Genomic DNA, 25,946 nt, shown 5'->3' on the forward strand with positions numbered 1-25,946 from the left:
TTAGGCATGCAGTGCCAAATATGCTCTTCATCCGCCATCTTCTTAGCCCTAGTCTTGCAACAAAAACCAAACCAAACACAAACTTTTTCAAGCAAAACTTGTTAATTGCACTTCACACGTTCTGTAGATACCACGTGTTTGAAGGTTATGTCAATACAAGTCAACGCCAAGCAAGATTTTAAACGAATGTTTAAAAACGACATTAATTATTACTAGACCCGATAATACAGGTGCCCAGTCCCACCCCCCTCAGTACAGCAGCGTCTCTGGGTGGGGCTCAGCATTGAACATTTTTGCCAGTCAGGCTGAGAAGCACTGATGTGGACCCACCAAGCGTCCAAGTGAATTACTGGGCTCAGTCCACAGGTGAGTTTGACTATATAGATGCAGCAAGGACCCCCACCCCTGTGTGGCCCTTGGATGTGCCTTTACTTCTCTAGCTTAGGCCTCTGACTAGCAGGCAGGGGGCACCACCAGAGCCTTGCTAACCTCGTGTGGTCACAGTTAGGATGCAGTGAGCGATCAGGCAATGAAAGGCACCCACATTCAACCCGCTTTCTTCTGGACACAAGGCCCCACATCTATCATGATCCTCAGGTTGAGAACTGCTGCTGTAGAGCCTAAGACCATCGCAAAACACAGATATTTACATTACGATTCATAACAGTAGCAAAATTATAGTTATGAATTAGCAACGAAAATAATTTTATGGTTGGGGGCCACCACAACATGAGGAACTGTGTTAAAGGGTCGAGGCATTAGAAAGGTTGAGAACCACTGCGTCTAGGTCAAGGCAGCTCTGCAGGTGTGCCTGGCAAACAGTAAGTGCTCAATGAATGTCAGGCATTGCTACTGTAATGGAACACCTCCAGTGCTCCTTCAGGAAGTTGTGCCCCCAGGCCTGCACACACAGACCCGCTTCCCTCTCTCTCTCTCTCCAGGTGCTGTGAACCTCCCCGCCGCAGCCCTGGGGATGCTGTTTGGAGGAATCCTCATGAAGCGTTTTGTTTTCTCTCTGCAAACCATTCCCCGCGTGGCTGCCACCATCATGACCATCTCCATTATCCTATGTGCCCCTCTCTTCTTCATGGGATGCTCCACCCCAATCGTGGCAGAGGTCTACCCACCTAGGTAATGGGAATGAGGGTGAGCAGATACCCTCTGCTAAAGGCCAGGCCTGGATCTGGCTGCCATATCTCTTCCTTGCTGCCTTCTCAACTCTCTCCTCTCTTTTTGACTTTTTGGCCTTAATCTCTTATGTGGATACTTAGAAAGCTAGGTCTTGAATAAAATGCTGAATTATAAGAAACAGGGGGTCCTGGTGGGCCATCAACTATCAGGGTTAAGATTCTGTGGTGTGTGTGTTTTTAAGAAGCACCAAAAACTAATTCGTTTGTGTTTTTTAAGAAGCAGTGTGACTCTGGAGGGCTGTGAGCCTCAGGAACCAAGAAATAAGCTGTGTTTGGCATCAGCTCTGTGCCAGCCAGAAGTAGGGTCTCTGGCTGCTGAAGAAAGATGAGAGAAGGAGACCTGAAAAGAACAATGAAAGTGATGGCAGACTTTTACAACAAGGCAATTTGTACTCCGTGAAGCAATCCAGGTCTACCCGGCTCCTGTCCGTTTGCATAACGCAGCATGGTCCTAAGTTTTCAGTCTGGCTTCAAGTTCAGAAAGAACTTGAGAGGCTTGTGAAGGGAGCATTTAGCTTTTTCCTGGGTGCTACCTTTCAACCACCTCTTCTTTTAACTTTTGCCTAATGAGGCTACAACATTGGGAGACGCCGTACCTTTGAGCCCCTCGGTGCTTTCTCTGTCTCTCTCTTTGAAATAACCTCTTCTGTCTTTGGTGGGGGAAGGAGAGAAGGGGTATGGTTACTCAGGATGGGAAACCTCTGGTTTGTACTGGTCTTCTGTGGACTGAGAGAAGCTGAGAAGGCCCTGGGCCTATGGGTGTCTTCTCTGGGAGTTAGCGGGTTTTGTCATCAGTTCTGACGCAGCCCTTACTAGCTGGGGAAAGTTACTTAACTTATCTAGTCTTCACATCTTCGGTGTTCTCATCCATAAAAGGAGCATAATAATTATGGAATGATTGTGATGACGTGCGTGACAAGCCCCCTGGGCACAGTGCCTGGCACGTAAGAGAGGCCCCGTTAACGTTAACATTGTTAGCATAATTATTTGGGCAAAGCTCTGGGCTGTGGTTTGTCAGCCCTATCCCAACCCTCCCTAAAGAAGATCGTGAATATCGGGTAGGAGGAATGGCGGGAATAGTGAGATCATCCAGTGACATCTCCTTGTTGGAGGCTCATGGGGATGGAGGACAAAGTCTCCACAGACCAAGGGACAGGAACCATGTAGACCTGGATTGCTTCACGGAGCCCCGCCTGCCCCTCAGCCTGAGCCCAGGGGGAGGAGAAGGGAAGGGAAACGTTGCTTGAGACTTTTGTGTAGCATCTGCTCTCTCTCCCATCAGACTCCTGCGTGGTTGTTTGTCTTGAGCACTTTGCAGTGGTGGTGGTGGTGGTGGTGGTGGAGGTGGGTGGTTGGGGAGGGTTTGCCAGCGGAGCCTTTCTGCCTCGCAGCTGGTGGGGTTGGGCTTCAAGTAGCGGAAGAAACAGAGAGGGGCCATGAGCACCGACCAGCAGCCAGTTCGCCGTGGGCCCCAACAGGCATAATTCATGGTGTTGTCGGCCCCAGACACACCAAGACATACAGCGCACCAGCCAGGCGGGCACTCGCCCCGGGTGGAGTGGAGAGATGTTTCTCTGGTCTTGCTTTGTTTGAGTCCCTGTTTCCTGTTTTCCTGGCAGCACATCAAGTCCTGTACACGCGCAGCCGCCTGCCTGCCGCAGGGACTGCTCGTGCCCGGACTCCATCTTCCACCCGGTCTGTGGAGACGATGGGGTGGAGTACCTCTCCCCGTGCCACGCGGGCTGCAGCCACATCAACGTCAGCACCGTAGCCTCCAAGCAACAGGTAAGGGCAGGAGGAGCCCCACAGGGTCCCTAAGCTCAGTGGGCACCACCCACCCCATCCTCATGGCCCCATCCTGGCCTCCAGGCCACACACCCCCTCTCCCTGCCTCCCCTTCCCCAAGGTCATGACCGATGCTTACATCCCAAAGTCAATTAAAGATTGGCCGATATTCAACAAAGGCACGTTCCTAAGGCTCGGAGCAGAAACCAGCCAAAGCACTCCCTCAGCGGAGACCTCCCAGTCTCATCCTGACGGGCCCTAATGGGCATCTTTGGGTCCTGCATTCTGGCCCTGTTGGAAAGCCAACATGGACCAGGCCCAGACAAGTCAAAGACACAGGGTCCTCTGGGATGTGGACCTAGAAGGTTAGAGTTGGAAGCAGCGATCAAGGGCATTAGGTTCACACTCTCAGCTTGCAGATGTAGCCACACAAATGGCCTGATGTCATGCAGTTATGTTAGGGTCAGATCTGACTTTAGAACCCAGGACCCTATCTCAGTCTGGGGGCGCATCTGCTCAAGGTCATGTACGTCTTGGCCACCAGCTTTCCATACATGTAACCAACGTTCGGTAGTTCACTTAGTGAGGTCCTATCATCCCTCTGGGTGCTAGGGCTCCTGGCCTTTTAAAACCAGCCAGCAGCAAACTAAGTTCAGTTATTCAACAAATAATGGACACCTGGCACAGCGATGCATGCTGAGGATATAGTGGCGGACCCATTCGACAAGGTTCCTGCTCTCATGGAGTTTGAATCCAATAAATGCACAAGATCCTTTTAGAAAGTGGCTCATGCCATCAAGAGAGTTAATGGACAGAGTGTGTCCAGGGGCCTCCCTGAGGAGATGACATTAGAACTCAGCCACCAGAAGAAAACCTGAAGGGGAAGTATTTGCACTAAAGCCGTGGTTGGCAAACTGCGGCTCGCGAGCCATATGTAGCTCTTTGGCCCCTTGAGTGTGGCTCTTCCACAAAATACCACAGCCTGGGTGAGTCTATTTTGAAGAAGTGGTGATAGAAGAAGTTTAAGTTTAAAAAATTTGTCTCTCAAAAGAAATTTCCATCGTTGTACTGTTGATATTTGGCTCAGTTGACGAATGAGTTTGCCGACCACTGCACTCAAGGAAGAGCAAGCACCAAGCCCCAGAGCATGGCTGAGCTGGATGCAGGAGAGATGAGAGAAGGCTGAGGTTGGTGCCAGGCCAGGGAGCAGGCAGGGGCCAGAGCCGGCAGGCCAGGTTTAGGAGTTAAATGTTCTTTTTCCTGAGAGCACTGGGAAGTCTGTGCAGTTCCCCTAAGGAGGGGAACACACCTTATGCCCTTATGTCTGTGTGGAGGTCATGGGCGAGGCTAACCTCACTCCCCATCCTCTCTCCGAGGATAAGGGCAGCCGCTGCCACGGCCACCCCAGTGGGCAGAGGAGTGTGAGTCTCAGGTGGAGCAGGGACAACAGGCTTGGACCAGATGTTCTCTCAGCTGCCTTCTAGCTGAAGGAGACTGTGGTGGCCTCTGTGGTTTGCTTGTTATCATTTACTTACCTCTGACTCACCTTCTTCCAGAAAGAATACTGACAAGTTTCAGATAGTATAAATCATCATTCCTTAGCATCATATCAAGGAATAGTAAGTTATAAGAAAATGGTGATAGGCTAGTCCGTCAGACACTGCACTCGGGGGGTAAAGACCACCAGGGTGGTGGCTCGGTTGTCCAATAGTGTTGACCATGTGGCTTGCTGGCTTGAGATGGGACCTCCATCCCTCCCTGGAAACCTGTACAGACAGGAGGAATTCCTCTCTGGCAAAGGCCAGGCAGATGAGGAGCTTAGTGGATTTTATTGTGTGTTCTATGTTGTCTGCCCCTGTTTATACCTTCCTAACCCTCCCTGCAATAAACACACACACAGCAAAAACAGCAACCCACAAAGCCGCGGCTGCTGGGTGTGGGGTGGCCTGGCCCAGAGAAGAGCCCTCCCAGTCTCCTGTCCCAAGCCAGGTGGACCTTGCCTGGCAGTGGAATCCTGTGTGTACAGATGTGGGTGCAACTGCTGGAGGAGCCCAGCCTACACTGGACAGCTGGTTTCTATTGCCCAAATGGGTCAGGGGTAGGATCCACGTGACACCTTGAAACCCTCGGCTGACCTCTCCAGCCTCTGAATCCAGCCTCACCCAGCTCCTCAGGGGAACCAGGGACAGAGGGATTGAAACCTGAGGGACTGTCTGGTGCAGGTGTTTGATGTGTGTGCAAGCAAAGTAATGACGTTTTCTCTTTTCGCCTCTCCTTTTTCAAGATCTATTTGAACTGCAGCTGTGTGACCGGAGGATCTGCTTCAGCAAAGACAGGATCATGCCCCAGCCCCTGTGCCCGCTTCCTGCTCCCGTCCATCTTCCTCATCTCCTTCGTGTCCCTCATCGCCTGCCTCTCCCACAACCCCCTCTACATGATGGTCCTGCGGTGAGCACACCTCTCCTGGCCCGTGTTTGCCTTTGCTTTGTGCTCAGATGCCCACTTAGCTCTCCTCCATTTCCTGGTCCTCGGAGTCCTTTGAACATGATGTACAGTGTTCTTTGGGTGAAATGGGGAGATGATGCCAACCTGTGCCAGGCTCTGGGCAGAGCTCCTCACTGCATCACCCCCTTCTCTGGTTCTGTTAGCACCCCCATTCTGCACAGGGGAGACCACTAGCCCAGGAGAGCAGAGAAGGAACAGCTGATCCACATGCTAAAGCCAGGCTGCCTGGCTCCACGCTGTGGAAATACCTGGAGATTCGCTTATTTTTTAACCCTGAAAGAGCTTAGAGGAGTGGGGAGAATTCAGTAGGACGAATGAAATCGGGGATCGAAAATCAGGAAAGTTCCAGAGACAGGATGAGGGCAATGTGCAGGGATGGAAATGAGAAAAGTCCAGTGTGCTAGGAGCCAAAGCTAAGTCCTCCGAAGGGGGAGGCTGGCCAAGGCAGGAGGGGCGGGCAGAGGTGACCCATTACAGTGGCAGCTAAATGTCTCTGAGGTTTTGACAGGGAATGACCCTTCCCTCACCTCACTCTCTGCAAAGGAGAAAACTCACCAACCAAGTTCACCTAACCCACTCCTGCCTGCCTCCTGTCCTCACCTGCCTCACAAGCAGAGAGGGAAAACCATGGGATTTACATACTGGGGTCCAGGGCCCAAGGCTCAGCTCTGCCATACACTGGTTGAATGTCCTTGGGTTTTGCCAACCTTGCTGAGTCTCAATTTCCTCATCTATGGAAGGAGGTTAATGATGTTTACCTCAAAGGTTTGGGGTCAGGATTAAATGGTAAATTCCTTTGTAAATACAGGTGCTCTACATATTGGCTAATTATCACTATTAACCAAATAATAATAATAACAGCTAGCTAGGTACCAATGACCTATTTTCCCCAGAAGCCTAGGAGCTGAGGGAGAAGCAGAAGCAGCCACTTGTCAGCGTCTGGGGTTTTACCCTCTTTACAAGTTTGCCTGCAAACTGCCGAGCTCCCATATCTGCTACAATTTCAAGGATGCTGGCAGAAGACAGGAGACTCCAGGGCCATAGGCAAGGACTTTGCTACTCATAGCACAGCAAGCAGCATGGACCTTATGTTGCATCATCCATCCTTGTCCCTCAAGTCCTAGGGGGCGACATGGAGATGCCCAGGTGTGTGTGTGTGTGTGTGTGTGTGTGTGTGTGTGTGTGTGTCACATGCAGTGGGTGTATGTCACAGCTGAGGAACACTGCCCTTGGGAGAGCCACGGCTTCTGTAGTCCGCACCTGCTCTTGGTCTAGGGTAGGGGTGTCGAACTCAATCCGAGAAGGGGCCAAAATCTAAAATCCAGCCTAAATTGCGGGCCGAATGGTTTACTGAACTGTCATAAACTGTCATTGTGATGGAAACGCAGCGGAGTGCAGTGATGACAGCGCCGTGCGGGCCACATTGCAAGGCCTGGCGGGACGGATTTGGCCCGCGGGCCTTGTGTTTGACACATGTGGTCTAGGGGGCAATTTTACCTCGTGCCTTGAGGTTGAGCCTTGCAACCGTGACCCTGAGAAGTGATCCGGGACAAGAGCAGTCAGGAGTGTGTGGATGCTTAAGAATGTGTAGGGATTCTCAGTGCTTCTCCTCACACCATCGTCACCCTCTTTCCCACCACTCCCCACCCAGTGCTTTCCAAGGACCACCACTTTCACCTAAGGCCCTTGAAAGGGTCCCCTTCTTGCATTCCAAGTCAGATGGACCACGGTAGACGCTCTGACCCTGAGGAAGATCTGTGGGAGGCCATGATGGGGAGAGGGCCCCACCTCCAGGGCATCTGGTTCTTGGGTCTGGGGTGGGGCCTGGGAGTACGAATTTCTAACAAGTTCCCCCGGGGATGCTGATGCTGCTGGTCCAGCGATCGAGCTTTGAGAACCATTGATACAGAGGACAGAAGCATGGGCTGCAGCGGACCCAGCCTGCCCATGACTCGTCGGGCTGCATGAGGGCAGGTTCTGACAGAGGCTGGCTGCTCCTGACTGAGGGGAGGCATGGCCAGAGTCCTCCGCTCATTTCCTGTGTGTTTGTTGTTTGTTTTTTCAGTGTGGTGAATCAGGAAGAGAAGTCGCTTGCCATTGGGGTACAGTTCTTGTTGATGCGGCTGCTGGGTAAGAGTCTGAGACGCCCCCTTCCAGAGGCATGGCCCCAGGACATCTGAGGGCAATGGGGTGCAGGGCAGGGATGGACTAGTCCTCTCATCTATGTTGTAAAGAGAAGCTGTACATGATCAATACAACCCCAGATGCCCCATAACACTATATGGACAGTTTCCTTGGTACTTGTTGTTAAGAAAGATTTCATCTATGGCGTTAATTCCCAACTAAATTATGTAAGAAAAGGAAAAAGCAGACACAACTGAGCATACCTAATAGAGAATTGAAAGTGGGTATTTTTTTAAACCTCTCTCTGAGAACTCACCGTCAGAACAAAACCTCCATTTCTCTCCCAGCCAGAACGGCAGCTGAGCTCAGCCCTGGTTTCCCTCCCGTTTTACAAAATTTACTCCCACTGCCATTCACAAATGTTCCTCGGTACATATGGGGTCCTGTGCGAGTAGCCCAGACCTGCGGGGAAATGGAGCAGTGCCCACGGGATTAGCAGTGCCCACGGGAGGGCGAGCTGCCTTCGGGAGCAGGGCGCACACCAGCCCTCCTCCCTGGTGCATGGAATGGAGCAGGGGCATGCAAGGGTCTCACCCACATTGCAGGCTCTTCCCCAGACTGCTTACACTGAACTGTCCCTTCCCAACACATCCGGCACTAGATAAACCGGGCACTGATATGGAGAGCCTTGCAGGTTAAGGAAGTAAAGGGACTGGGTTCAACTGGAGGTGTGTTTGTTAGGGCCTAGCGGGTGAGCACTGCAGGGGGGAGTGTAGCAATTGCAGTGGAGGGACTTCAGTGAAGGAGTGCTTTCTGGCCTCAAACCCTGAGCCTGACAGAGCCCTCTGCACACTGTTACCCTGGAGCCAGGTCTGCACTGGGCCCTGCAGTGTCTTCGTGATCATTATAATTCTGGGGAGTGTCGGTGTGGGAGCTCCTGGGCCAGCTGAGTGGGAGCCTTTGCAGGGCCCTCACCGACGGAGATGGGCTGAGGTGTTCAGATGATGAATGAACCAGCCTCACAGTTCTGCTTCCCAAGGTCACAGGGATTCCTAGAGGCAGGGCAGAGCTGTACTCACACCTGTAACATGTAGGGGAGTTGGGGGGGGGGGGTGGCTCCCCACCCTGCCAGGCATCTCTGCCGGCAGCTCCATGTGACCTGAGCTCTCTGAACTCCCTTCTTGTCGCTGCCAGCCTGGCTGCCCTCGCCGTCCCTCTACGGCCTCATCATCGACTACTCCTGCATCCGGTGGAACTCGCAGTGCTCTGGGCAGCACGGGGCCTGCGCCTACTACAACAACGACGCTCTTCGAGACAGGTGAGGGACAAGGAGGGCAGGCCCAGGCCTGAGCAAAGGGGAGCCATCTGTTCTGGTGGCTATTGTGGGGGGTGTCAGGGTTCCGAGGGAGAAGGCCAGAGGGGAGCTGCCATAGTCAGAGAGCAGGGGCCATCGGTGATGGGCATCTCAGGGGTTTGCAGAGAGCCAACCAGGCAACAAGACTTAGGGCTACTCTGATGTGACTCCTTTCCCCCCTCCCCCAACCTGGGATCCTCAAGGCCGTTGGGAGGGACAGCAGCAGAAAGAAGTGTGTCCAAGGGAAAGGGGAGGGTTGGCGTCCAAGGGAGAGGCTGTGACTGTGGGATGGTGATGCCAGGCCAGCTGGTCACTGCTCACAAAGAGGTGGCCCCTTCCCAGCTCCTACAAGAGGTCAAGGGCAGGCGGGTCCAACCTGCCTCCGTGGGTCTGAGCCCAGGTACAGTGCCACTGAGTTCTGTGCCACTTCCAGCCACCTCACCTGCTGCCGTCCTCACACAGACCAGAAACAGGGAGGAGAATGGGCTCCAGGGGGCTGGGTGGGTCTGGGCACGGTGCCCAGTGAAACAGAAGGCCCGGAGAGGCCGGACCAGGAGGGCAGTGAGAAGGTGCCCTTCTGGCCTGCTGAGAGGACAGGACCCTCAGGGCTGGCTGGGCTGCAGTGTTCCTTTGGCCCTCTAGGGGGCGGCAGTGGAAGGACAGCACCACTGGATCAGGCGCAGCCTACTTACAGGGAGGCGTGTGTCCTTGTGGATCAGAGGAACGGGGAAAGTGGTCAGCACCTATGTGATGACAGGTCCTTACCTGAGTCGTGAGGACACATTCCCTGGGCCACTAGTGAGAGTGACGCTTCTCTTGCCGATGGCCCTGGGACGCACGCAGGCTGCGGAGCCTCCACAGCCCCTCACCCGTGCTGTGTCCTCCTGCCCACAGGTACCTGGGCCTGCAGGTGGGCTACAAGGTGCTGGGCACGCTGCTGCTCTTCTTCACCAGCTGGCGGGTGAAGAAGAACAAGGAGTACAACGTGCAGGAGAAGGCTGCGGGCCTCATCATCTGAGCTTCGGCCCTCGGCCCGGCTCCCCCGGCTCCGGAGCGTGGACCTGCCCTTCCAGGCCTGCCTGTATTTACTAACGTTATTATGTCATTTCCTTCCCGTTTTTTAAATAAGAAAACAAGCCCCCGTCACTATTCGCCTTCCCTGCCTCCTCCCAAAGGCTCCCTCTCAGGCTCTCTGTGCTCCTGGGCTGGGTGGGCACAGAGCTGCAGGGCGGGGTCTTCACTGGCTCCTTGGGAGGGATCCACATCCCACGTGCTCCTCAGTGCTGGGCCCTCCAGAGAGGAAGCCCCCAAGGCAGCTCCCAACCGGTCTAGGAGAGAGAAAAGGGGTATATATCCAGAGAAAGGGGGGCATGGACTAGGAGATGGGGGAGCCTGGCTGGAGCCCCCTTTGCATCTGGATTCAACATCAGCACAGAACCCAAGAGGGGCCGGCTCCCTGCTCTCAGACCCTCCTTCCGCCCCCAAGAGGCCATTTGGGAGCTGCCATGTTGGGAGGGTCAGCCAGCTGGTCCCCTCCAGTTACCACACTCAGGCTCTTGAGCAGGGACCAAGACACCCGAGGATGGGTCATCCAGACACTGTTCACATTAATTCTAGGCCCTTCTGTACATGGGCCCGGGCCTGTTTGTCTCTGTCTTTCTGGGGGGATATTTCAAACTACGAAAGCCACACCACCGTGAAGACCCAAGGAAGGCTGTGAGATGGTCCTGCTGCCCAGCCGTCCACCCCCACAGTGTGGGGACAAGACCCTTCATCTCAGAGTGACGGGAAGACTCTCTGCCCGTTTCCCTGGGAGCAGATGAGGCAGCTTCCCACGGGCTTCCCTGTCGGAACTTCAGACGCCGCAGAATAGAGAGGCAGCCCAGGATGTCAGCAAAGCAGGTGACAGCGCCGAGGGGAGGCCCAAAGCTGCCAAGCTGGAGGATGAGCTGCAGCCCACAAAACAGAGGCTGGTGAGGTTGGCTTTTGTGATTTCACACACACTGGTTTTCATCCGTGTTTTCTCGCCTCATCTCACTGTCTCCAGAGGTGGCGCCCTCTTATGGCCTGAGTTGCTACTGCAGCCCTGCGGTAGAGGTTCAGAGTGAGAGCCAACAAAGGAGGCCTTCCAGGCACAAATATTGATATATTTATTGGACTTGGTGCAAGGCCTTGTTAGTACAGGGCTCTCCACTGAGCTTCTCTGCCATCCCACCTGCCCCCTCTCCACCGACACGAGGGCCTCCTCCCAGAGTGTGAAGACGCAGCAAAAATCCGGATATTGTCAACAGGATCTTGGCCATCCCTGGTGCCCAGACTGACCCTGCACCTGGCCATTTGCCAGGCAGAGGCCTGGTTGCACCGCGTCCTCTGGGGTGGCTGGGCACTGGTCACTGCCACATGCGCATCTCTGAGGCCACTTCTCATGGGAGACTCCTCCAGAAACATATCAAACGTGACCTCTGCAAAGGCCAAAACGTTGTGTCCATGGCCAGACTGCCAGGAGACTGAACTTGGTGCAAGCCACGATCACAGCAGCCTTACTTCCAAAGCCACCAGCCTTATTTCCAAAGACCTCACTCCGGAAGAGAGGCTCTGTGCCACCTCAGGGGCCGGATTCAGCGTTTAAAATGGTCCCGCTTGGAAAATGACTCCCTGCCACTAACCCTGGTCTTGCTTGCTGCGGTTTAAATTCTGAAGGCACTGCCTCCAGCTGAGTTCGTGAGCAGTGAGTGCCAACCTTCAGATTCTGGGAGACCCGTTGCCCTGCCGAGCCTTTATTCTGCTGTGATGTTGCTATTAATATATTATAATTTTGCTATTGACGTAAGTTGGTCGTGGATTTGTACTGCCATGCGTATCTGTCAGAGAGCAGGCAGAGCCTGCGCCTTCTGGCCAGAGGAGATGCCCATGCCACAACCCTCAGGGGTCCATGGTCATGGGCATCAGAAATAATGCAACTCTCCACCCATCAGCCTGGTACAAAGCAGGCAGCAAGTGCTGCTTGCAACTTCAGTGACATTTCTGCAGGTACCTAACGGTCAAAGGCCCATGGTGCTGGGCTCTCAGAAGGCCTGATTCCGGCCCTTGAATTAATATCCAGAAGTGGATTTGCCATGAACAGCGAAGTCCACAATATAAAACAGAATTAATATCATAATCGTCATTGATCACTTGGTCGCAGCCAATACGACCACTCCCAAATCTTTCCTCCCTGCTGTCAGCAGGGAATGTAATGGTGGGGCAGCAAAGCTTACCAAACTTCCTTGAGTGCCAGACTCACAGAGGATGCTGTTGGAATGCAGATTTCCAACCTCCTCCACCCATCCTCAGAGTCTATTTACGGGCGTCTGAGGGGGACCCAGGAGTGGATCCTTGAACTGGATCCTTGTGACGGGCTGATGTGGGTGGTTGTGAAACCCTGTGGTAGGTCCACAGTGCAGCCCCAGGTTGGGGATGCCCACGTGTGCTTAAGCCACTGAGAAATGTACAGACCTGATAGGTCTTTGGTGAGCTCAGTGGAAGTGAGGGATGACAAGGTGAAGGAGCACCAACAAATCTGACTTCCTGAATGGCTGCAGTCAGGAGCTAATGGTCCAACACGGTCCAAGAGCTCACATTCATTGTATTAGGCTCTTACCAGTACTAAGAGTGGGATTCTCACTCTCCAAGCTTGAGAGTACAAAATGTGTCACAGTTATTTCTTTAAATCAGTTATGTCTGGCTTCAAACCCTCATTCATCCTGCTGGCTGGCAAGTCAATGCCAACCATGCCTGGGCTGGCTCCCAGAGCCATCTGTGGGCTGTGGGGTCCTGCCGCTGTCAGTCTTTGGTTCTTTCCCAGTCTGAGGCCCCTGCCACTGCTTCTCCCCTGAGCCTGGAGACTCTGCAGAGACCAGATTCCAGCCTAGAACCACCTCCCTGTGCACACGCCACCAATGCTGTCCCCCTGGCAAGTCCCAGGAAGCCCACCTCTCTACTCCACTCCTGTCCCAGTCCCTCGGGGCCGAACAAAAAAGCCAGGAAAGGAAGGCTCTATAGGAACCTTTTTATCCCATCTTTCCTTGAACATTCTTGGCATGACAGAGGGAAAATGCAGTGAGAATTGAATGCCATGTCTCCCTAAATTATTCTTTGTCTCAAAGCTCTGTAGGGTGGTCCTCACCATAGCCCCACAATGGAGACCAGACCGATCTCAAGGCCCCATTTGAGGGTGAGAACTCTGAAATCAAGGAAGTAACCATTGTGGCCAACTTCGTGTAAATAGTAACTGGTCGGACCCGAACTCAGACCAGGCTGTCCAGCCCTCTTTGTCTGGTCCAGCTCCAGCACCAGCTCTGTCTCCTCTACTGAGTCATCCTGACCTGGCTAGGAAGCCTCTCTGTCCCCACTGACATTCACGGGCCCTTGGGATGGAGGTGGGAAATCTACTGAGGGCCGACCATGTAAGGTGGGCCATGGAGGTGGGGAGAACCAGGTAACAGTTCATTTACCCACCTGCTTACTTCTTCAAGCAGCCAGATCATCACGACTGTTCACTAACCAGGGCCACCTCAGCCCTACAGCACAGCCAGTTAAAGGAGAGTTGCATAGAAAAGGGGACAGAGAGGAAAGGCTTCCAGGAGAAAAGGCCTGAGGATCTGCCCACAGGCCTTCAGGGGACACCCCCACCTGGTGACGGGTTCACAGATTCTTGCTTAGGAAACAAAGCCACGTTGTGATTTCTTTTTCCCAACCAGTCTCAGAGCAGATATGGAGAGATGCATTTAAGCTGGGACTGAATCCAGTCAGTATCATATTGGTATTAAAATGTATTATAGATTCCCAAAAGAAATTTCAGAGTGTGTGTGTGTGTGTGTGTGTGTGTGAGAGAGAGAGAGAGAGAGAGAGAGAGAGAAAGAGAGAGAGAGAGATCCTATCTTTTATAATCACAGAAACTAAATAACTGGGAGAAATGTCTATCTCCTATCAAAAGCACCAGAATCAGTATAACCTTTCCTCAGAGATTAAATATGTAACCTGGTCCTGGGCAAGCCCTTGGCAAATCCTAAGTGAGAGCAAGTTTTCCTCTTAGGACACACCCTGCCCATTCGTCCACTCTACCGCCCCACCCCACCCCTCAATGTGGCCACACTATACAGGGCTCAGCCTGTCTTGCTGAAGTCCTTGCCCTCCAGCATCTGCTGCTCTTTGATGACAATAACTGAAATGTACATAGAGCTTTACAGCTCACAGTGCCATCCATTTAGCAGACTCCTTTAGGGTAGGTAACTCGGTCAGATAGGCTGGGCCATGCTATGGAAACAAACCTAACTCCTCTGTCACGGGACACAACAAGAGTACATATCTTGCTCAACTGAAGTCCACTCCAGGGCAGTGGTCTCCAGATGGTGGCTCAGTAATCCAGATTGCTTGGATCCTGAGGTACCTCCATTTCCTTTCTATGAAGATGTATATGTAATTTAGTTCAGCGAGGAAGGGAAAGGGAGAGAGAGAGAGAGAAACGTTCCAGGCAAAGGTAAGGCAGCGGGAAAACATGTGCAAGTTCTGAGAATTCACTGCCCACCAAGGTGAGGCCTGGAGAGGCAGTTAGGTCCAGGCTCAGAGGCTCTTGCAGGGTCTTGGGGGCTGGCTTACCAGGAGCCTGGTCCAGGTCCTGCTCCTGGGTCAATCCATGGCTACCTCTTCCCACCCAGGGCTTGGAGAACAGCTCAGAGCCCAACCAATGAGTCCCAGGAAGGCACTCCTGGCTCAGGGTGCCCTCCTGGAGCCTACGCTGGGAGGACCCCTGAGTGTGCCATGCTGTATCCTAGAGGAGCTGTCCTCTGTCCTCCCTGCACACTCACCGGAGCCTCCACCTCACATGCTTGCAGGAACCGTGCTCCAAGGCTCTCCCAGCCCAGGATTGAGTAGAAGCTGCGCTATCCCTTCCCTTCCCTCTCACCTCCTCTCTCCCACATCTGGGCGCTGGAACTCCAGGTTTGCAGCTGGAAGTCAGACCTGGCTCAGTGTCAGGAAGATTGGGGCAGCTAATTTAAAGGGGCATCTATTCAGGCCCCCAGATGTGTCGCTAACCTCCTCCTCCTGGCTCTGTGGCCCATCCGTGTGCCATACATATACCAACCAGGCATCCCTTTTATGTACACCAAATCCATAAACGTGGCCCTGGAGGTCCCAGGTAGGGCCAACATTTGTTTAAAACTCGGTCCTCGGGACACCTCACAGCCTGGGAGATCAGGATGAGGCCAGAGCTCTCCCTTGGCACACCATGGGGAAGGGGCCAGGCAGGTTTCACACTGTCCCCGTCTGACTATGAGTTTCTGGACGGGCTCCTGATGCCCTTCAATAGCTCAGGCATGTTGAGCGCTCAGACGCTGTCCTAAGTGCTTTCCATAAGTTAGTGCCTTATTGTCACCAAAGCCCTATGAGATGCAGTGATCACACCATTTCACAGGCCAGGAACCTGAGGCGCAATCAACTTGGAGCTTCTCTGCTTTCCTCTCATTTTCCACGGAGAAGGTAGCAGAGTGGCAGTCGGCCACCAGGGGGCGCCGCCCCATCGGCAGGGACCCTGCAATGAGAGGGAGGAGGCGGCGCCACGCCGGCGGGCAAAGGGACGCAGGGGAGACCGGCTCTGCCTAGGATCCTACAGGGTTGTCCCCACCACCGCCTCCCACCCAGGCTACCCGCCCCAAGCCTCCGACAACCCAGCTTCCCCTGCGCCGACCCCACTCCCTCCCACATCGCCCTATTCCAGCCACCCCAGTGTGTTCGGAGTCTGAGCTCACCTTCTCCTGCTCACCGGACATGATCCTGAAAGACTTTCCGCTCTCCCTGCCTCGCGACAAAGCACCAGGTAGCCTATTTGTCTGTATTTACAGGACAAACATGTTAATAAACACATTAGAGTGCCAGCGAGCACACATGGCTCCCCCCACGCCTTTCGACCATCGTCGGCAGGGTAGCCACCCAGAGCACAGCGTGTGGTCTTCATGCCGTCCTTGCAGGGGGCTCAGGTCGCCTCTGATCCTTCTTCCTCCAGTTCCCAGAGCATCTTCTGGAGCCTGGCCCTGGGGTAGGAGCGGTCTCCAGCGAGAGACCGATGTCTGTATCCCTGGCCTGCCCACCTCGGGGAGTGTCCAGGTGCCCAGCCTGTCACAGACTCAGGCTCTGGGCAAGTGCTGGGCACCAGGCTTGCGGGGTGAACAAGACAAATAGAATCCCACCCCACCCCACCCCCTTGGAATTTACAATTTGAGAAGGAAGACAGACAACCAAGGCACATCAGGTGTGTGATTACCCACCGCTGGTGCAATAGCGCCAGGAAGGAGGCATGCAGACAGACAGACAGACAGGTGGATACCTGCATAGCAATGCAGGGGTAAGTGAGGGCATGTGATGGCATCACCAAGGTGATACAGGCTGGTTCCCTAAGAGTTTGGGGACCAGGGGCAGCAGGGGCAAGTTTGTTAATCAGGGGCCTTAGAGCAAAGGTGCTCTGGGCAGAGGGGGCTGCAGGAGTGAAGACTCGGACATGAGAAAGCTTGATGTATGTTTGCATGAAAAACGGGAGGGAGGTAGTGCACACAGTTACAAGTGAATGAGGGTGACGTGTGCTGGGAGGGAGGGCGTCCATGCACACCTCCTTTAGAAATTGGGGGAATGCCTGTGTGTGATGGGAGCCACGGACAGACTTTTAACAGAGGCAAGGTGCAGCCAAATGTCTGGGTTTTAAACCTTTAAGGGTCAATGGGGCATGTATGTTTGAGAAAGGGAGTCTGGCTGGCAAAGGGAGAGAGGGAGGCCTTCTTGTCATCATGGCCACTAAGCATGGAGAACTGGCACTGGAGATCAGAGCTGGGAAGCTCTTGCGGGTCCAGAGCCAATGGCAGCACCAGCAAGCAATGGGCACATTCCAGAACGTCCTGGTGGCCAGGCTGCGTGCTGCCCGGAGTATGTACTGGTGTGCTGAAGCTGGTCTCTGCACCAGAATGTGCTGTTTGCAAGGCAGACCAGACCGTCTGTCCCTGGTCACAGAGCAAGGACTCTAACTAGCCCACATGACATTTATATTCTTAAATCCAGTGCACACATTGGGAGAGCTTGCATCGTGGATTTTCTCCTGAAAACCCTGGGCCAGCACTCCACCCTGATAACAAGGGCCTGGAGCTGAGTAGAGGCCTCCCCTTCAGATGGTCCCCATACTGTTAGGGCTGCTAGGGTCCCTGGGTCACCTGCTTAGCCTCTGTAGGTGTTTGAATTTTCATATATACATACACCCTTTAAGAGTCAAGTAAACCACGAGACATCCAGGTGAGTGTTGGAAAGGACCAGTGTAGGACTGGGGCCCTGGAAAAGAAGAAAGGGGCTGTGTGTGTGTTTTTTAATCCTCACCTGAGGGTATTTCATTTTTTGATTCATTTTGAGAGAGAGAAACATCGGTTGGTTGCCTCCCCTACGAAATGGGGATCGAACCCACATCCTAGGTATGTGCCCTAATTTAAAATCAAACCCGCTCCAATCAACTGAGCCACCCAGCCATGGCTTGCATACTTTTTTTTTTTTTTTTTAAAGTTTACGATTAAATGTCTTATTCTCGCCAAAACCAGTTTGGCTCAATGGTAGAGCATCCATCTGTGATTCCGGTCAAGGGCATGTACCTTGGTTGCTGGCACATCCCCAGTAGGGGGTGTGCAATAGGCAACTGGTCAATGTTTCTCTCTCATTGACGTTTCTAGCTCTCTATCTCTCTCCCTTCCTCTCTGTAAAAAAATCAATAATATATATATTTTTTTAAATGTCTTATTCTCCAAGGACTCTACTTAGTTTATATACTGTCAGATTGATTATAACATGGTCAGAGGAGACACAGGCAATGACTACTTGTCAAGAGGTTGTGAGCAAACTTAATTTCCTATCTTACATGGAATTTGCAACTCTAAATGAACATTGTTTTTGTTTTTGTTTTTTTATAACAAGCATCCTGATAGCTACACTTTTCCTCTAACAAACATACAAAAAATAAGACAAGCATTGCTGTTTCTAAGGGTTACATTCCAAAGAGAATTAACAGAAAGCCTAGAATTAAACTGGAAGTTCAGAGAGCATGCCTGCAAATAAACTGCTCAAGGTAATGATGACAAGTTACAGCAAGCAGAGAATTAATTTTTTAAAATTTCCCTCTTATATGAAGGAAAACCAGTATGAGTTTTGTAAAAGGAATGCATACTTACTATAAATTATTCAAGCACTCCTAGAGGTTAAAAAATTCAAAAGCCACTGCTCATAAATAATTAGCAGTTAAAGGGGTATCACTCTAGAATCTTTTCATGCTTGTGTTCCAGAAAGGCAAAGGAAATTGAAATATTTTGATAAATATGCGATTGTTTTATATATACTATTTGTAATGCTATTGAATTTCATTTTATTTGTGTTTAAAACCTGAATCTGAAAGAATAGTAAAATTTCAAATAAATGTTTATTAGCCTCAAGAGATTTTTGTATTTAAAGATCCTTCTATAATTACAAAAATATTTTGGAGGAAAAAATAAACACATTGAGTTTATAGTGATTGTTTTTTACATCCCACATGTCAGTTTAGGTGTGACCATTTGACTCCCTGATGTGAATGATCAGGACATTACATCCAGAACCTTCCTTTCCCCTCCCCCACATCTTCACATATTGTGATATTAAGACTTAAAGGCACATCGTATTTACATTTTAGTTTGTCAAATGTTTTCATTAATATTATTCCACTGTTAAATGTTTCCAAATCTTACCACAGCCTGTTTTGCTGGGGGGGGGGGCGGGGGGGACAGTGACAGAGGAACTGCAGAAATGAGATGGAGGAGTTAATATAAAACTATGACTAACCCCTGAGGAGGCTAAAGCTGGGGTGAACTAATGACAAGGTAGGAGGAATCTGAGGTGGGGGAGGCAGGTACAGAGTGGGAAGGTAGGGAAAGAGAGATTTTTTTTTATAAGTCTTTATTGTTCATATTATTACAGATGTTCCTCTTCCCGCCCCCCTCCGTTGCTCCCCTCCACCAGGTTCCCACCCCACCCTCTGCCCTTTCCCAAACCATCATTGTCCTCATCCATAGGTGCACAGTTTATGTTTAGTCTCTCCCACATCCCCCTCTCCCCTTTTCCCCAAGAATCGTCAGTTCACTCCCCTTCCATACCTCTGATTCTATTATATTCAACAGTTAATATTGTTCATCAGATTTTTTTTTTTTTTGAAAGAGAGAGATTTTAACTTCTGTTCCTGCTTTTCTCCCACAATATCCGAGGGAAGATGACTGGTGGCCTCAGCCACTGACAGAAAGAAATCATTGGCAAAAGCTTGGCCGCTCAGGAATGCCAACGCCATCTCAGAGCTAAGCTGGGTTGAAATTCTGGTAAAAACAAATGCAGGCTGACTAGATGCCCAGGCACCCATTTCCTCCAGTCCCTCATGGATGGCAGATGAGTACTTCAAGGACAGCCCATGATCTACTCATGAATGGTGGCGGACCATTCTAAAGATCTTATCTTCTTTAAGTGCTTCTTCCCCTTCTCTCCTTCCCCCCCCCCCCAAAAAAAAAAAAAGATTTAAAGAGGTATCCCAGACTAGAGAGATTTCTCTATAAATGAAATCAAAAGAGATGTTGAATAAAAATTCTGGAGGACCCGAGGCTCTCCATCCTGGGGCTCATCCCCACCCCTTTCTTCACAATCACCAGGAGGGACAAAAACAGACCTTCATTGTAGCCCTTACACATTATCAGACTGATACACCACAAGGGAAAAGGGCTTACTAGCCAAAATCAGTAGAGATCTGATGTGTAAAACCACCATGAAATATATGCAATCAACTAAACACAATGCACAGATCAAGAGTGTAAAAATAAGTATAAAAGATATAACAAATATATTCAAAGATAAAAGAGAGAAAATTGCCGAGGCCGGTTTGGCTTAGTGGATAGAGCATCAGCCTGCAGACTGAGGGGTCCCAGGTTCAATTCCGGTCAAAGGCATGTGCCTTGGTTGTTGGTGCATCCCTGGCGGGGTGTATGCAGGAGATAGCTGATCAATGGTTCTCTCTCATCAATGTTTTTGCTCTCTGTCCCCCTCTCTTCCCCTCTGTAAAAAACCAATAAAATATATTTTTTAAAAAGAGAGAGAATATTGAATAAAATGAAGAAGGAACAAGAAGCAATAAAATAAAATAAAATAAAATAAAAAAGAATCCAGTGCCTCTTTCTATGGGAGAATAAATAAGTCATTCAGAACACTAAGAAAAACTAGACACAGTTTTAAAATATATACTTGAGGGTATTGGAAAGAGAACACAGTAGTCAAGAAGGAGTGGACCTGGATCTTGTTGAAAATGGGAATCCAGAAAAATGTACTGCACATTTGGACGACTTCTGCCCCAGGGGCACTTATTAATTCCGGACAAGTCAGCTGAGAGCTAAGCAGTGTTTTAGTCTGTCTCAAAGGTGTGGAGTAAGAAGTTATAGAATCTAGGGCTCATGTTGGGATGAGGACCCAAATAGCTGTAGTACAGTAAGTTTGAGCTGCAAGTAGTCCTGCTCTCTCAGGGATTTCAGACTTTAAAAATATCAGTTTGCTAGAATTTCTGAGAGCCCAGCACAAACAATTGCAAGTCCATCTGAGAGAAGGAGAAGAAGTCCTAGGTTTCGGATATGCAAATTAAAACTGCTGTGTGAAGTCACTACAGAACATCTAAAATTAAAAGACTTGCAATATTGCATGTGGGCAAGGATGTGAAACATCTCAGCTCTCACACTCCACTGGTGCTTGTTATATTAAAAAAGATGTACAAGAATTCTCACAACAGCAATATCTTTAAGAACCAAACATCGGAAACAAGGGAAATGTCCCTCTACAATAGATGGATAAATAGACGGATATATTCACACCATGGAACACTATATAGCAGTGAAAATGAACAGCTCTTTTAAAAAAAATGAGACCACCTGGTGGTAGGACAGGAAGAAGGCAGTTTTGCAAAACCTCCGCTCTTCAGAATGCCTGGGAGAGCTTCCACTCTGGCGGCAGCTCCTTGCTCTCTGCGCCTTAAGGTCCACGTAGATACAGAGGCGCATGGGTGGCTGCAGCCCTGTCCTCTGGGGGCTCATTCTCCACACACCTAGTTGTTGGGGGAAGGAGTGGTGTTGTCAACCAGCAGCCCGGGGTCAAGGAACGCAGGGCACTGTCCTCGCGATGGCCATGCAGATAGCTAGGGCGACATTGCTCTCTCTCTCCCACAGGGCAGCTGATTTGGGATAAAATGCGCCCATTCCTGGTGCCTCCTCTCTGGCGGGCCAGGTCTGCTGGGACATCTATGCCCCACGGAGGCGCCCAGAGGAGGGGTCGGGGCCTAGAGAAGGGTGTGTGTGTGTGTGTGTGTGTGTGTGTGTGTGTGTGTGTTGCGGGGAGAGGAGGCAGAGACCACACGGGGTGACAGCAGCGCCCCAGCACACACAGCCCACCACACCCTGGCTCCCCCGCCACCTCCTTCCCTTCCCGCCCTCCCAGGTGGCTGCGCTGCGCATCGGCGGCGGCGCGCGAGGGGGAGGAAGGGACTGGCATCAGGTTTAAAGACCAGAAGCAAATGTCCCCCTACAATTTCATGCCATTTCTTTTCTGGACTCAAAGGAGGGGTAGAGTGGTGCAGACAGACGCCGAGGGGCGACGAGAGACAGCCGGATTCCTGGCCTGCCGGAGGCCGGGCGAGGAGGTTCCCTCCCGCTCGGGTGCGGACTCCGGGTGGGCGGGCGGGCGGGTGGACCGATGCCCCCAGCCCCCCAGCCCCCCAGCCCCGCAGCCCGCAGCCCCGCAGCCCCGCATGACATCAGAGGCCGGGAGCGCGCAGAGCGCAGGCGCCGGCGGGGAGGGGGCGGGAGGGGAGCGAGCCGCGCGGCCGGGAGAGCGCCCCCCGCCCCGCGCTGTCCCCGCGCCCGCTCCGCCCGCGCCTCGCCGTCCGCTCCGCGCTCCGCGCTCCGCGCCTCTCTCCCCGCAGCGAGCGCCGCCCGCGACAGCCCAGCCCAGCCCAGCCTTCCTCCTCCTCCCGCCCCTCCTCCTCCTCCTCCTTTGCCGCCGCCGGACACGCAGCCGCAGGCCGGGGCCGGGGCGCAGCTGGGGAGGCAGGGACGCGCGCAGCCAGCCCTTCCCCCTCCGGCTCCCGCACCGCCGGCCGCCTCCCCGCGCCCTCCTCCTCCTCCTCCTCCTCTCCCCGCCCGGCTCCTTCCTTCGCTTCTCCTCCTCCTCCTGCTCCTCCTCCTCCTTCTTTCCCGGCCCCGGCTGCCAGCACCATGTCCGCAGGGGGAGATTTTGGGAACCCGCTGAGAAAATTCAAGTTGGTGTTCCTGGGGGAGCAGAGCGGTAAGTGCCCCGCGTAGTCGTCTCCCGGCGCCAGAGCACCCACCCCTGCGGGACCCGGGCCCCGGCTGGGAGAGGCCCCTCCGCGCCCGGGTGGAGAGAGGGGAGGGATGGACGGTGGAGGTCGGGGCGGCTCGGGCGGGGCCGGGCAGAGGAGGGGACCAAGGATAGAAAACGGTGGGGCCAGAGATCGGGGTCACGGTGGGATCTGGGGTAGGGGCTCGGGGTGCGGGTGCGGGTGCAGGTGCAGGTGCAGGTGCAGGTGCGGGGCAGCGGGGCGGGAGGCCGGAGGGCGGAGGCTCGTGCGGGCGCCGGGCTCGCTGGCTCGCTGTCTGGCTCGCATTGCGGCAGCGGCTGCGGGCGACCGGCGCCCGGGCAGGTGGCGGGGCGCTGGCGGGGGTCTGGACGAGGACAGACGCCCCTCTTCGGGGGGGAAAGAGGTGGGTCTGGCGTCTGCCCACCCCCGCGCAATGTACCGGAGGGGTTCCCTGCGGACCCTGCGCCCGCAGCCCTGCGCCCAGGCCCAGAGGCAAAGGGCGGGGGCAAAACGGACACCTGCTTCCTCTCCAAGGAGCGCCTCTGGGCTGCGGGGCGCCTTCCTCTCCTAGTGTATGTCCCCTGGCTACTCCCCTGGACGCAGAAGGTTCTAGACCCTCTGCCCTTTCCCGGCATGCTTTAGCCCCTTTAGGGCCCAGGGGTCTGGGCGATGGATGGGTAGCAAGGATTCCCCAGCGCGAAGCAGATTTGGGGGATGGTCCAGGGGTGCCCCTCACCCAGGGGCGGCGGTGAAGCCTGGCGCTGGACAGAGAAAGGAGCAGGCGACACGCCCTGCCCAGCTTCCCCGCACCCCTCCCCAGAGCGCCGGCAGCGGATCCTTCCCACCCCCACCTCCCAGCTCCCCGCCCTGCTTGGGGGAGGGGAGGTCACCGTGGCAGCCGGCCAGGGGCGGGGAGCGGGGGAGAGACGCGGCTTCCCTGCAGCCGGCAGCCTCCCTTGGGAAAAGCATCTTTGAAACCCAGGTGGGTCCCAAGGTGGGAAGGCCATCGAAGAGCAAGGGATTGAAGAGCAGGGACCTGCGAGACACCTGTAGGAAGGAGCGGTTCTCAGAACATCCCTCCCTCCGAAGGCCTCTCACCCTGGAGCTGCAGGCCCTGCCCAGCTCCTACTGGGGGAGAAGGCAGCCCCTGGGAGCAGTACTCCCCGCTCTGCAGACCAGTCCAGTTCACCAGGTTTGGCGTCTTTCTGTGCCGAGGGCCAAGAGGCAGGCAACCTTTGGAGAACCTGGTGGGCTCAGGGAACCCTGTCCCTGTGGTGTGTGTACATGTGGGTGGTGGGGGCCCCTGGCCATCTCCTGTCTGCAGCCCCTTACCTGGGGTGGATGGGGAGCTGGGAGGGTATCAGGAGGTGATCAGGCCCTAGCCTGGGGAGGGGGCATTTCAGAGCAAGGTGAACTCGGCCAGCCAGCCAGCCCTGTGGCCTGGACTCGGAGTTTCTGATCTTAATAGATTTCCAGTTTCAGAGCTCACTGTTCCCCAGGCCTGGAGGGATTTCGGGGTCTCCCCACCCCAAGGCTAGCCTCACTGGGAAGAGAACTCTGCAGGGAATTCCTCTCTTCAGCTCCCAGAGCAGATTTTGAGGCGTCACTGAGCCTCCATTTCTGTTTCTGTGGAATGGTTCCTGGAGGGCAATCCTCTTACTCCTTCCTGCATGTTTCTCTCAAAGGGCCAGGACCTTGGGGGTTCTCAATAAACATTCGTTTATTCCAAGTCTGAACATGTCTTAGGAAAGGGCCGGGGCTTTGCTGAGGACACTGGTGAGTTTGAGTGAAAACTCAGGGCTCCCTCATCATCCCTGATGGGCTGAGGCCCCTGCTGAGTCCTGCAGATCCCCCTTTTGCTGCTGAAATCACGGAAATTAGAGCTGCGCCTCAGAGATGGAGCCCCCGCCTCCCTGGCATGTGAGGTGGGCTGTCTGGGCTCCAGGGACGGCGAGGGCTTACCCAGAATCCCGTTGTGAGTTATTACCACTTCTCCTGCTCTCAGTCACTACCATGTCATTGGGGAAAGAAGATGACCTTGAGTTGAGGAAGCCCGAAATTGGGGAGTCTTCCTAAGAGAGGGTGAGGGGTGCCCCTGTCTGGTCAGGCTTGGGGCTGGGTTGGGTGGGAATGCAGGGCTAGTTGATTGGGGGCAGGGTTTGTGGGTCCTTGGAACACGGTCATCATGGATGTTAGTCTCTGCTCTCAGCGGGATTGGCTATTGGCCACTCTGGCCCCTCCTAGCAAGGAGTCCTGGGCTCTGAAAAGCTCCCTCCCACTTGGGTGGGTCATGAGAGGGTTTCTGCAGATTTTACAGAGCTTTCAGGGTCCCTGAGTTGGGCAGGGGAATGTGTATCTCTGAGTGGGTGGGACTGGAGAGTTGCCCCTGCAGCCACTGCTGCCATCTCACCTGCACCCAGTTTTGCCCGTGTTGGTCCTTTGTGCCAGCATCCCGTGGAGCCTCCGCAGTGGAGGGAGACCCTGAGCTCTAGCCCTCACTCCTCGCCCCCACTCCCACCATCCTCAGCTCTCCCTTTTGCCCTGTGTAACCTCTGAGGTTCCCTCACCTAAGCCAAGATTCAGTCACCTCCAGGGCTTGCCTGTATGAGCTGAGTCCCCTGGGAAGGGGCCAGGGGAGGGATCTGGAGATTTGTGGTCGCTGGCTTCCTGTGCCTGGCAAGTGCGTGAGGACAGCTGGATTCCAACGAGGAGTGTCCAGCCTGGGGCCCGGTGATGAGGAGAAGAGTCAATCTTCCAAAGATGCCAGGGACCTGGTGTGAGTGGGAAACCCTTGAAGAGCCACTCATGAGAGAACACCCCAAGCCCGTGAGAGAGCCCCAGTTCCCGGCAGCAGAATGACCTCTGTTATTCACTAGACCACATGTGTCAAACACAAGGCCCGCGGGCCAAATCCGTCCCGCCAGGCCTTGCAACGTGGCCCGCACCGCGCTGTCATCACTGCACTCCGCTGCGTTTCCATCACAATGACAGTTTATGACTGTTCAGTAAACCATTCGGCCCGCGATTTAGGCTGGATTTTAGATTTTGGCCCCTTCTCTGATTGAGTTCGACACCCCTACACTAGACCATGGAATACAGGCTGGCAGTGGGGAGGATTGTGGGGAGGGTGCTGTGGACCCAGGAGAAGGGGTGTCCTTGCACTAGGAAGACTGCCATTGTGCTGGGACTTAGATGGCTCTCTGGGCCTGCTGGCCATGCCCCTGCCGATGGCAGTGGTGGGAGACAGCCGGGAGATGCACACCAGTCCAGACGGGGGCACTTGGTGGCAGCCGAGAAGACAGGCACAGGCAGGTGTCTGAGGAAGGAGAGTGGGTCTGGGGACACATCTTCCTCCTGAGTTCTGATGGCATTCTAAGGGGGCTGAGGTTCATTGCGGTGTGTAGCGAGGAGGAGGGGTGTGAATGTATCTCATGGGCTGTGGCCTCTTCTGAGCTTCCTTCCCTGGCCCTCCTCCAGCAGCAGGAAGATTGATGGACACAGCAAGTTCCAGCCACTCACCCAGGCTGAGGCTGGCCGGCCAGCTCCTCCCTCTGGCCAG

The 25,946-nt window shown here is 53.6% G+C and overlaps 2 protein-coding genes across 4 annotated transcripts in view; both read left to right on the forward strand.

Moving 5' to 3' along the window:
- Positions 1 to 11,783, forward strand: part of SLCO2A1 (solute carrier organic anion transporter family member 2A1) — a 66,072-nt gene extending 54,289 nt beyond the window's left edge. For 2 of the 3 annotated variants that reach the window (XM_045579269.1, XM_036431422.2), the window contains 6 exons: positions 942 to 1,131; positions 2,810 to 2,975; positions 5,260 to 5,423; positions 7,546 to 7,610; positions 8,799 to 8,922; positions 9,853 to 11,783. In XM_045579269.1, coding sequence (XP_045435225.1) covers positions 942 to 1,131; positions 2,810 to 2,975; positions 5,260 to 5,423; positions 7,546 to 7,610; positions 8,799 to 8,922; positions 9,853 to 9,976 — 833 coding nt within the window. In that variant the 3' untranslated portion in view covers positions 9,977 to 11,783. Of the gene's footprint in view, positions 1 to 941; positions 1,132 to 2,809; positions 2,976 to 5,259; positions 5,424 to 6,376; positions 6,603 to 7,545; positions 7,611 to 8,798; positions 8,923 to 9,852 lie in introns of those variants that run through there. The other variant, XM_045579270.1, reaches the window with a different exon arrangement.
- A 10,126-nt stretch (positions 11,784 to 21,909) lies between these two features.
- Positions 21,910 to 25,946, forward strand: part of RAB6B (RAB6B, member RAS oncogene family) — a 47,346-nt gene continuing 43,309 nt past the window's right edge. The window contains exon 1 of the mRNA XM_036431424.2: positions 21,910 to 22,353. Coding sequence (XP_036287317.1) covers positions 22,284 to 22,353 — 70 coding nt within the window. The 5' untranslated portion in view covers positions 21,910 to 22,283. The remainder of the gene's footprint in view (positions 22,354 to 25,946) is intronic.

This window comes from Pipistrellus kuhlii, unplaced genomic scaffold (assembly GCF_014108245.1).
Source record: "Pipistrellus kuhlii isolate mPipKuh1 unplaced genomic scaffold, mPipKuh1.p scaffold_m20_p_11, whole genome shotgun sequence".
NCBI classification, from domain to species: Eukaryota; Metazoa; Chordata; class Mammalia; order Chiroptera; family Vespertilionidae; genus Pipistrellus; species Pipistrellus kuhlii.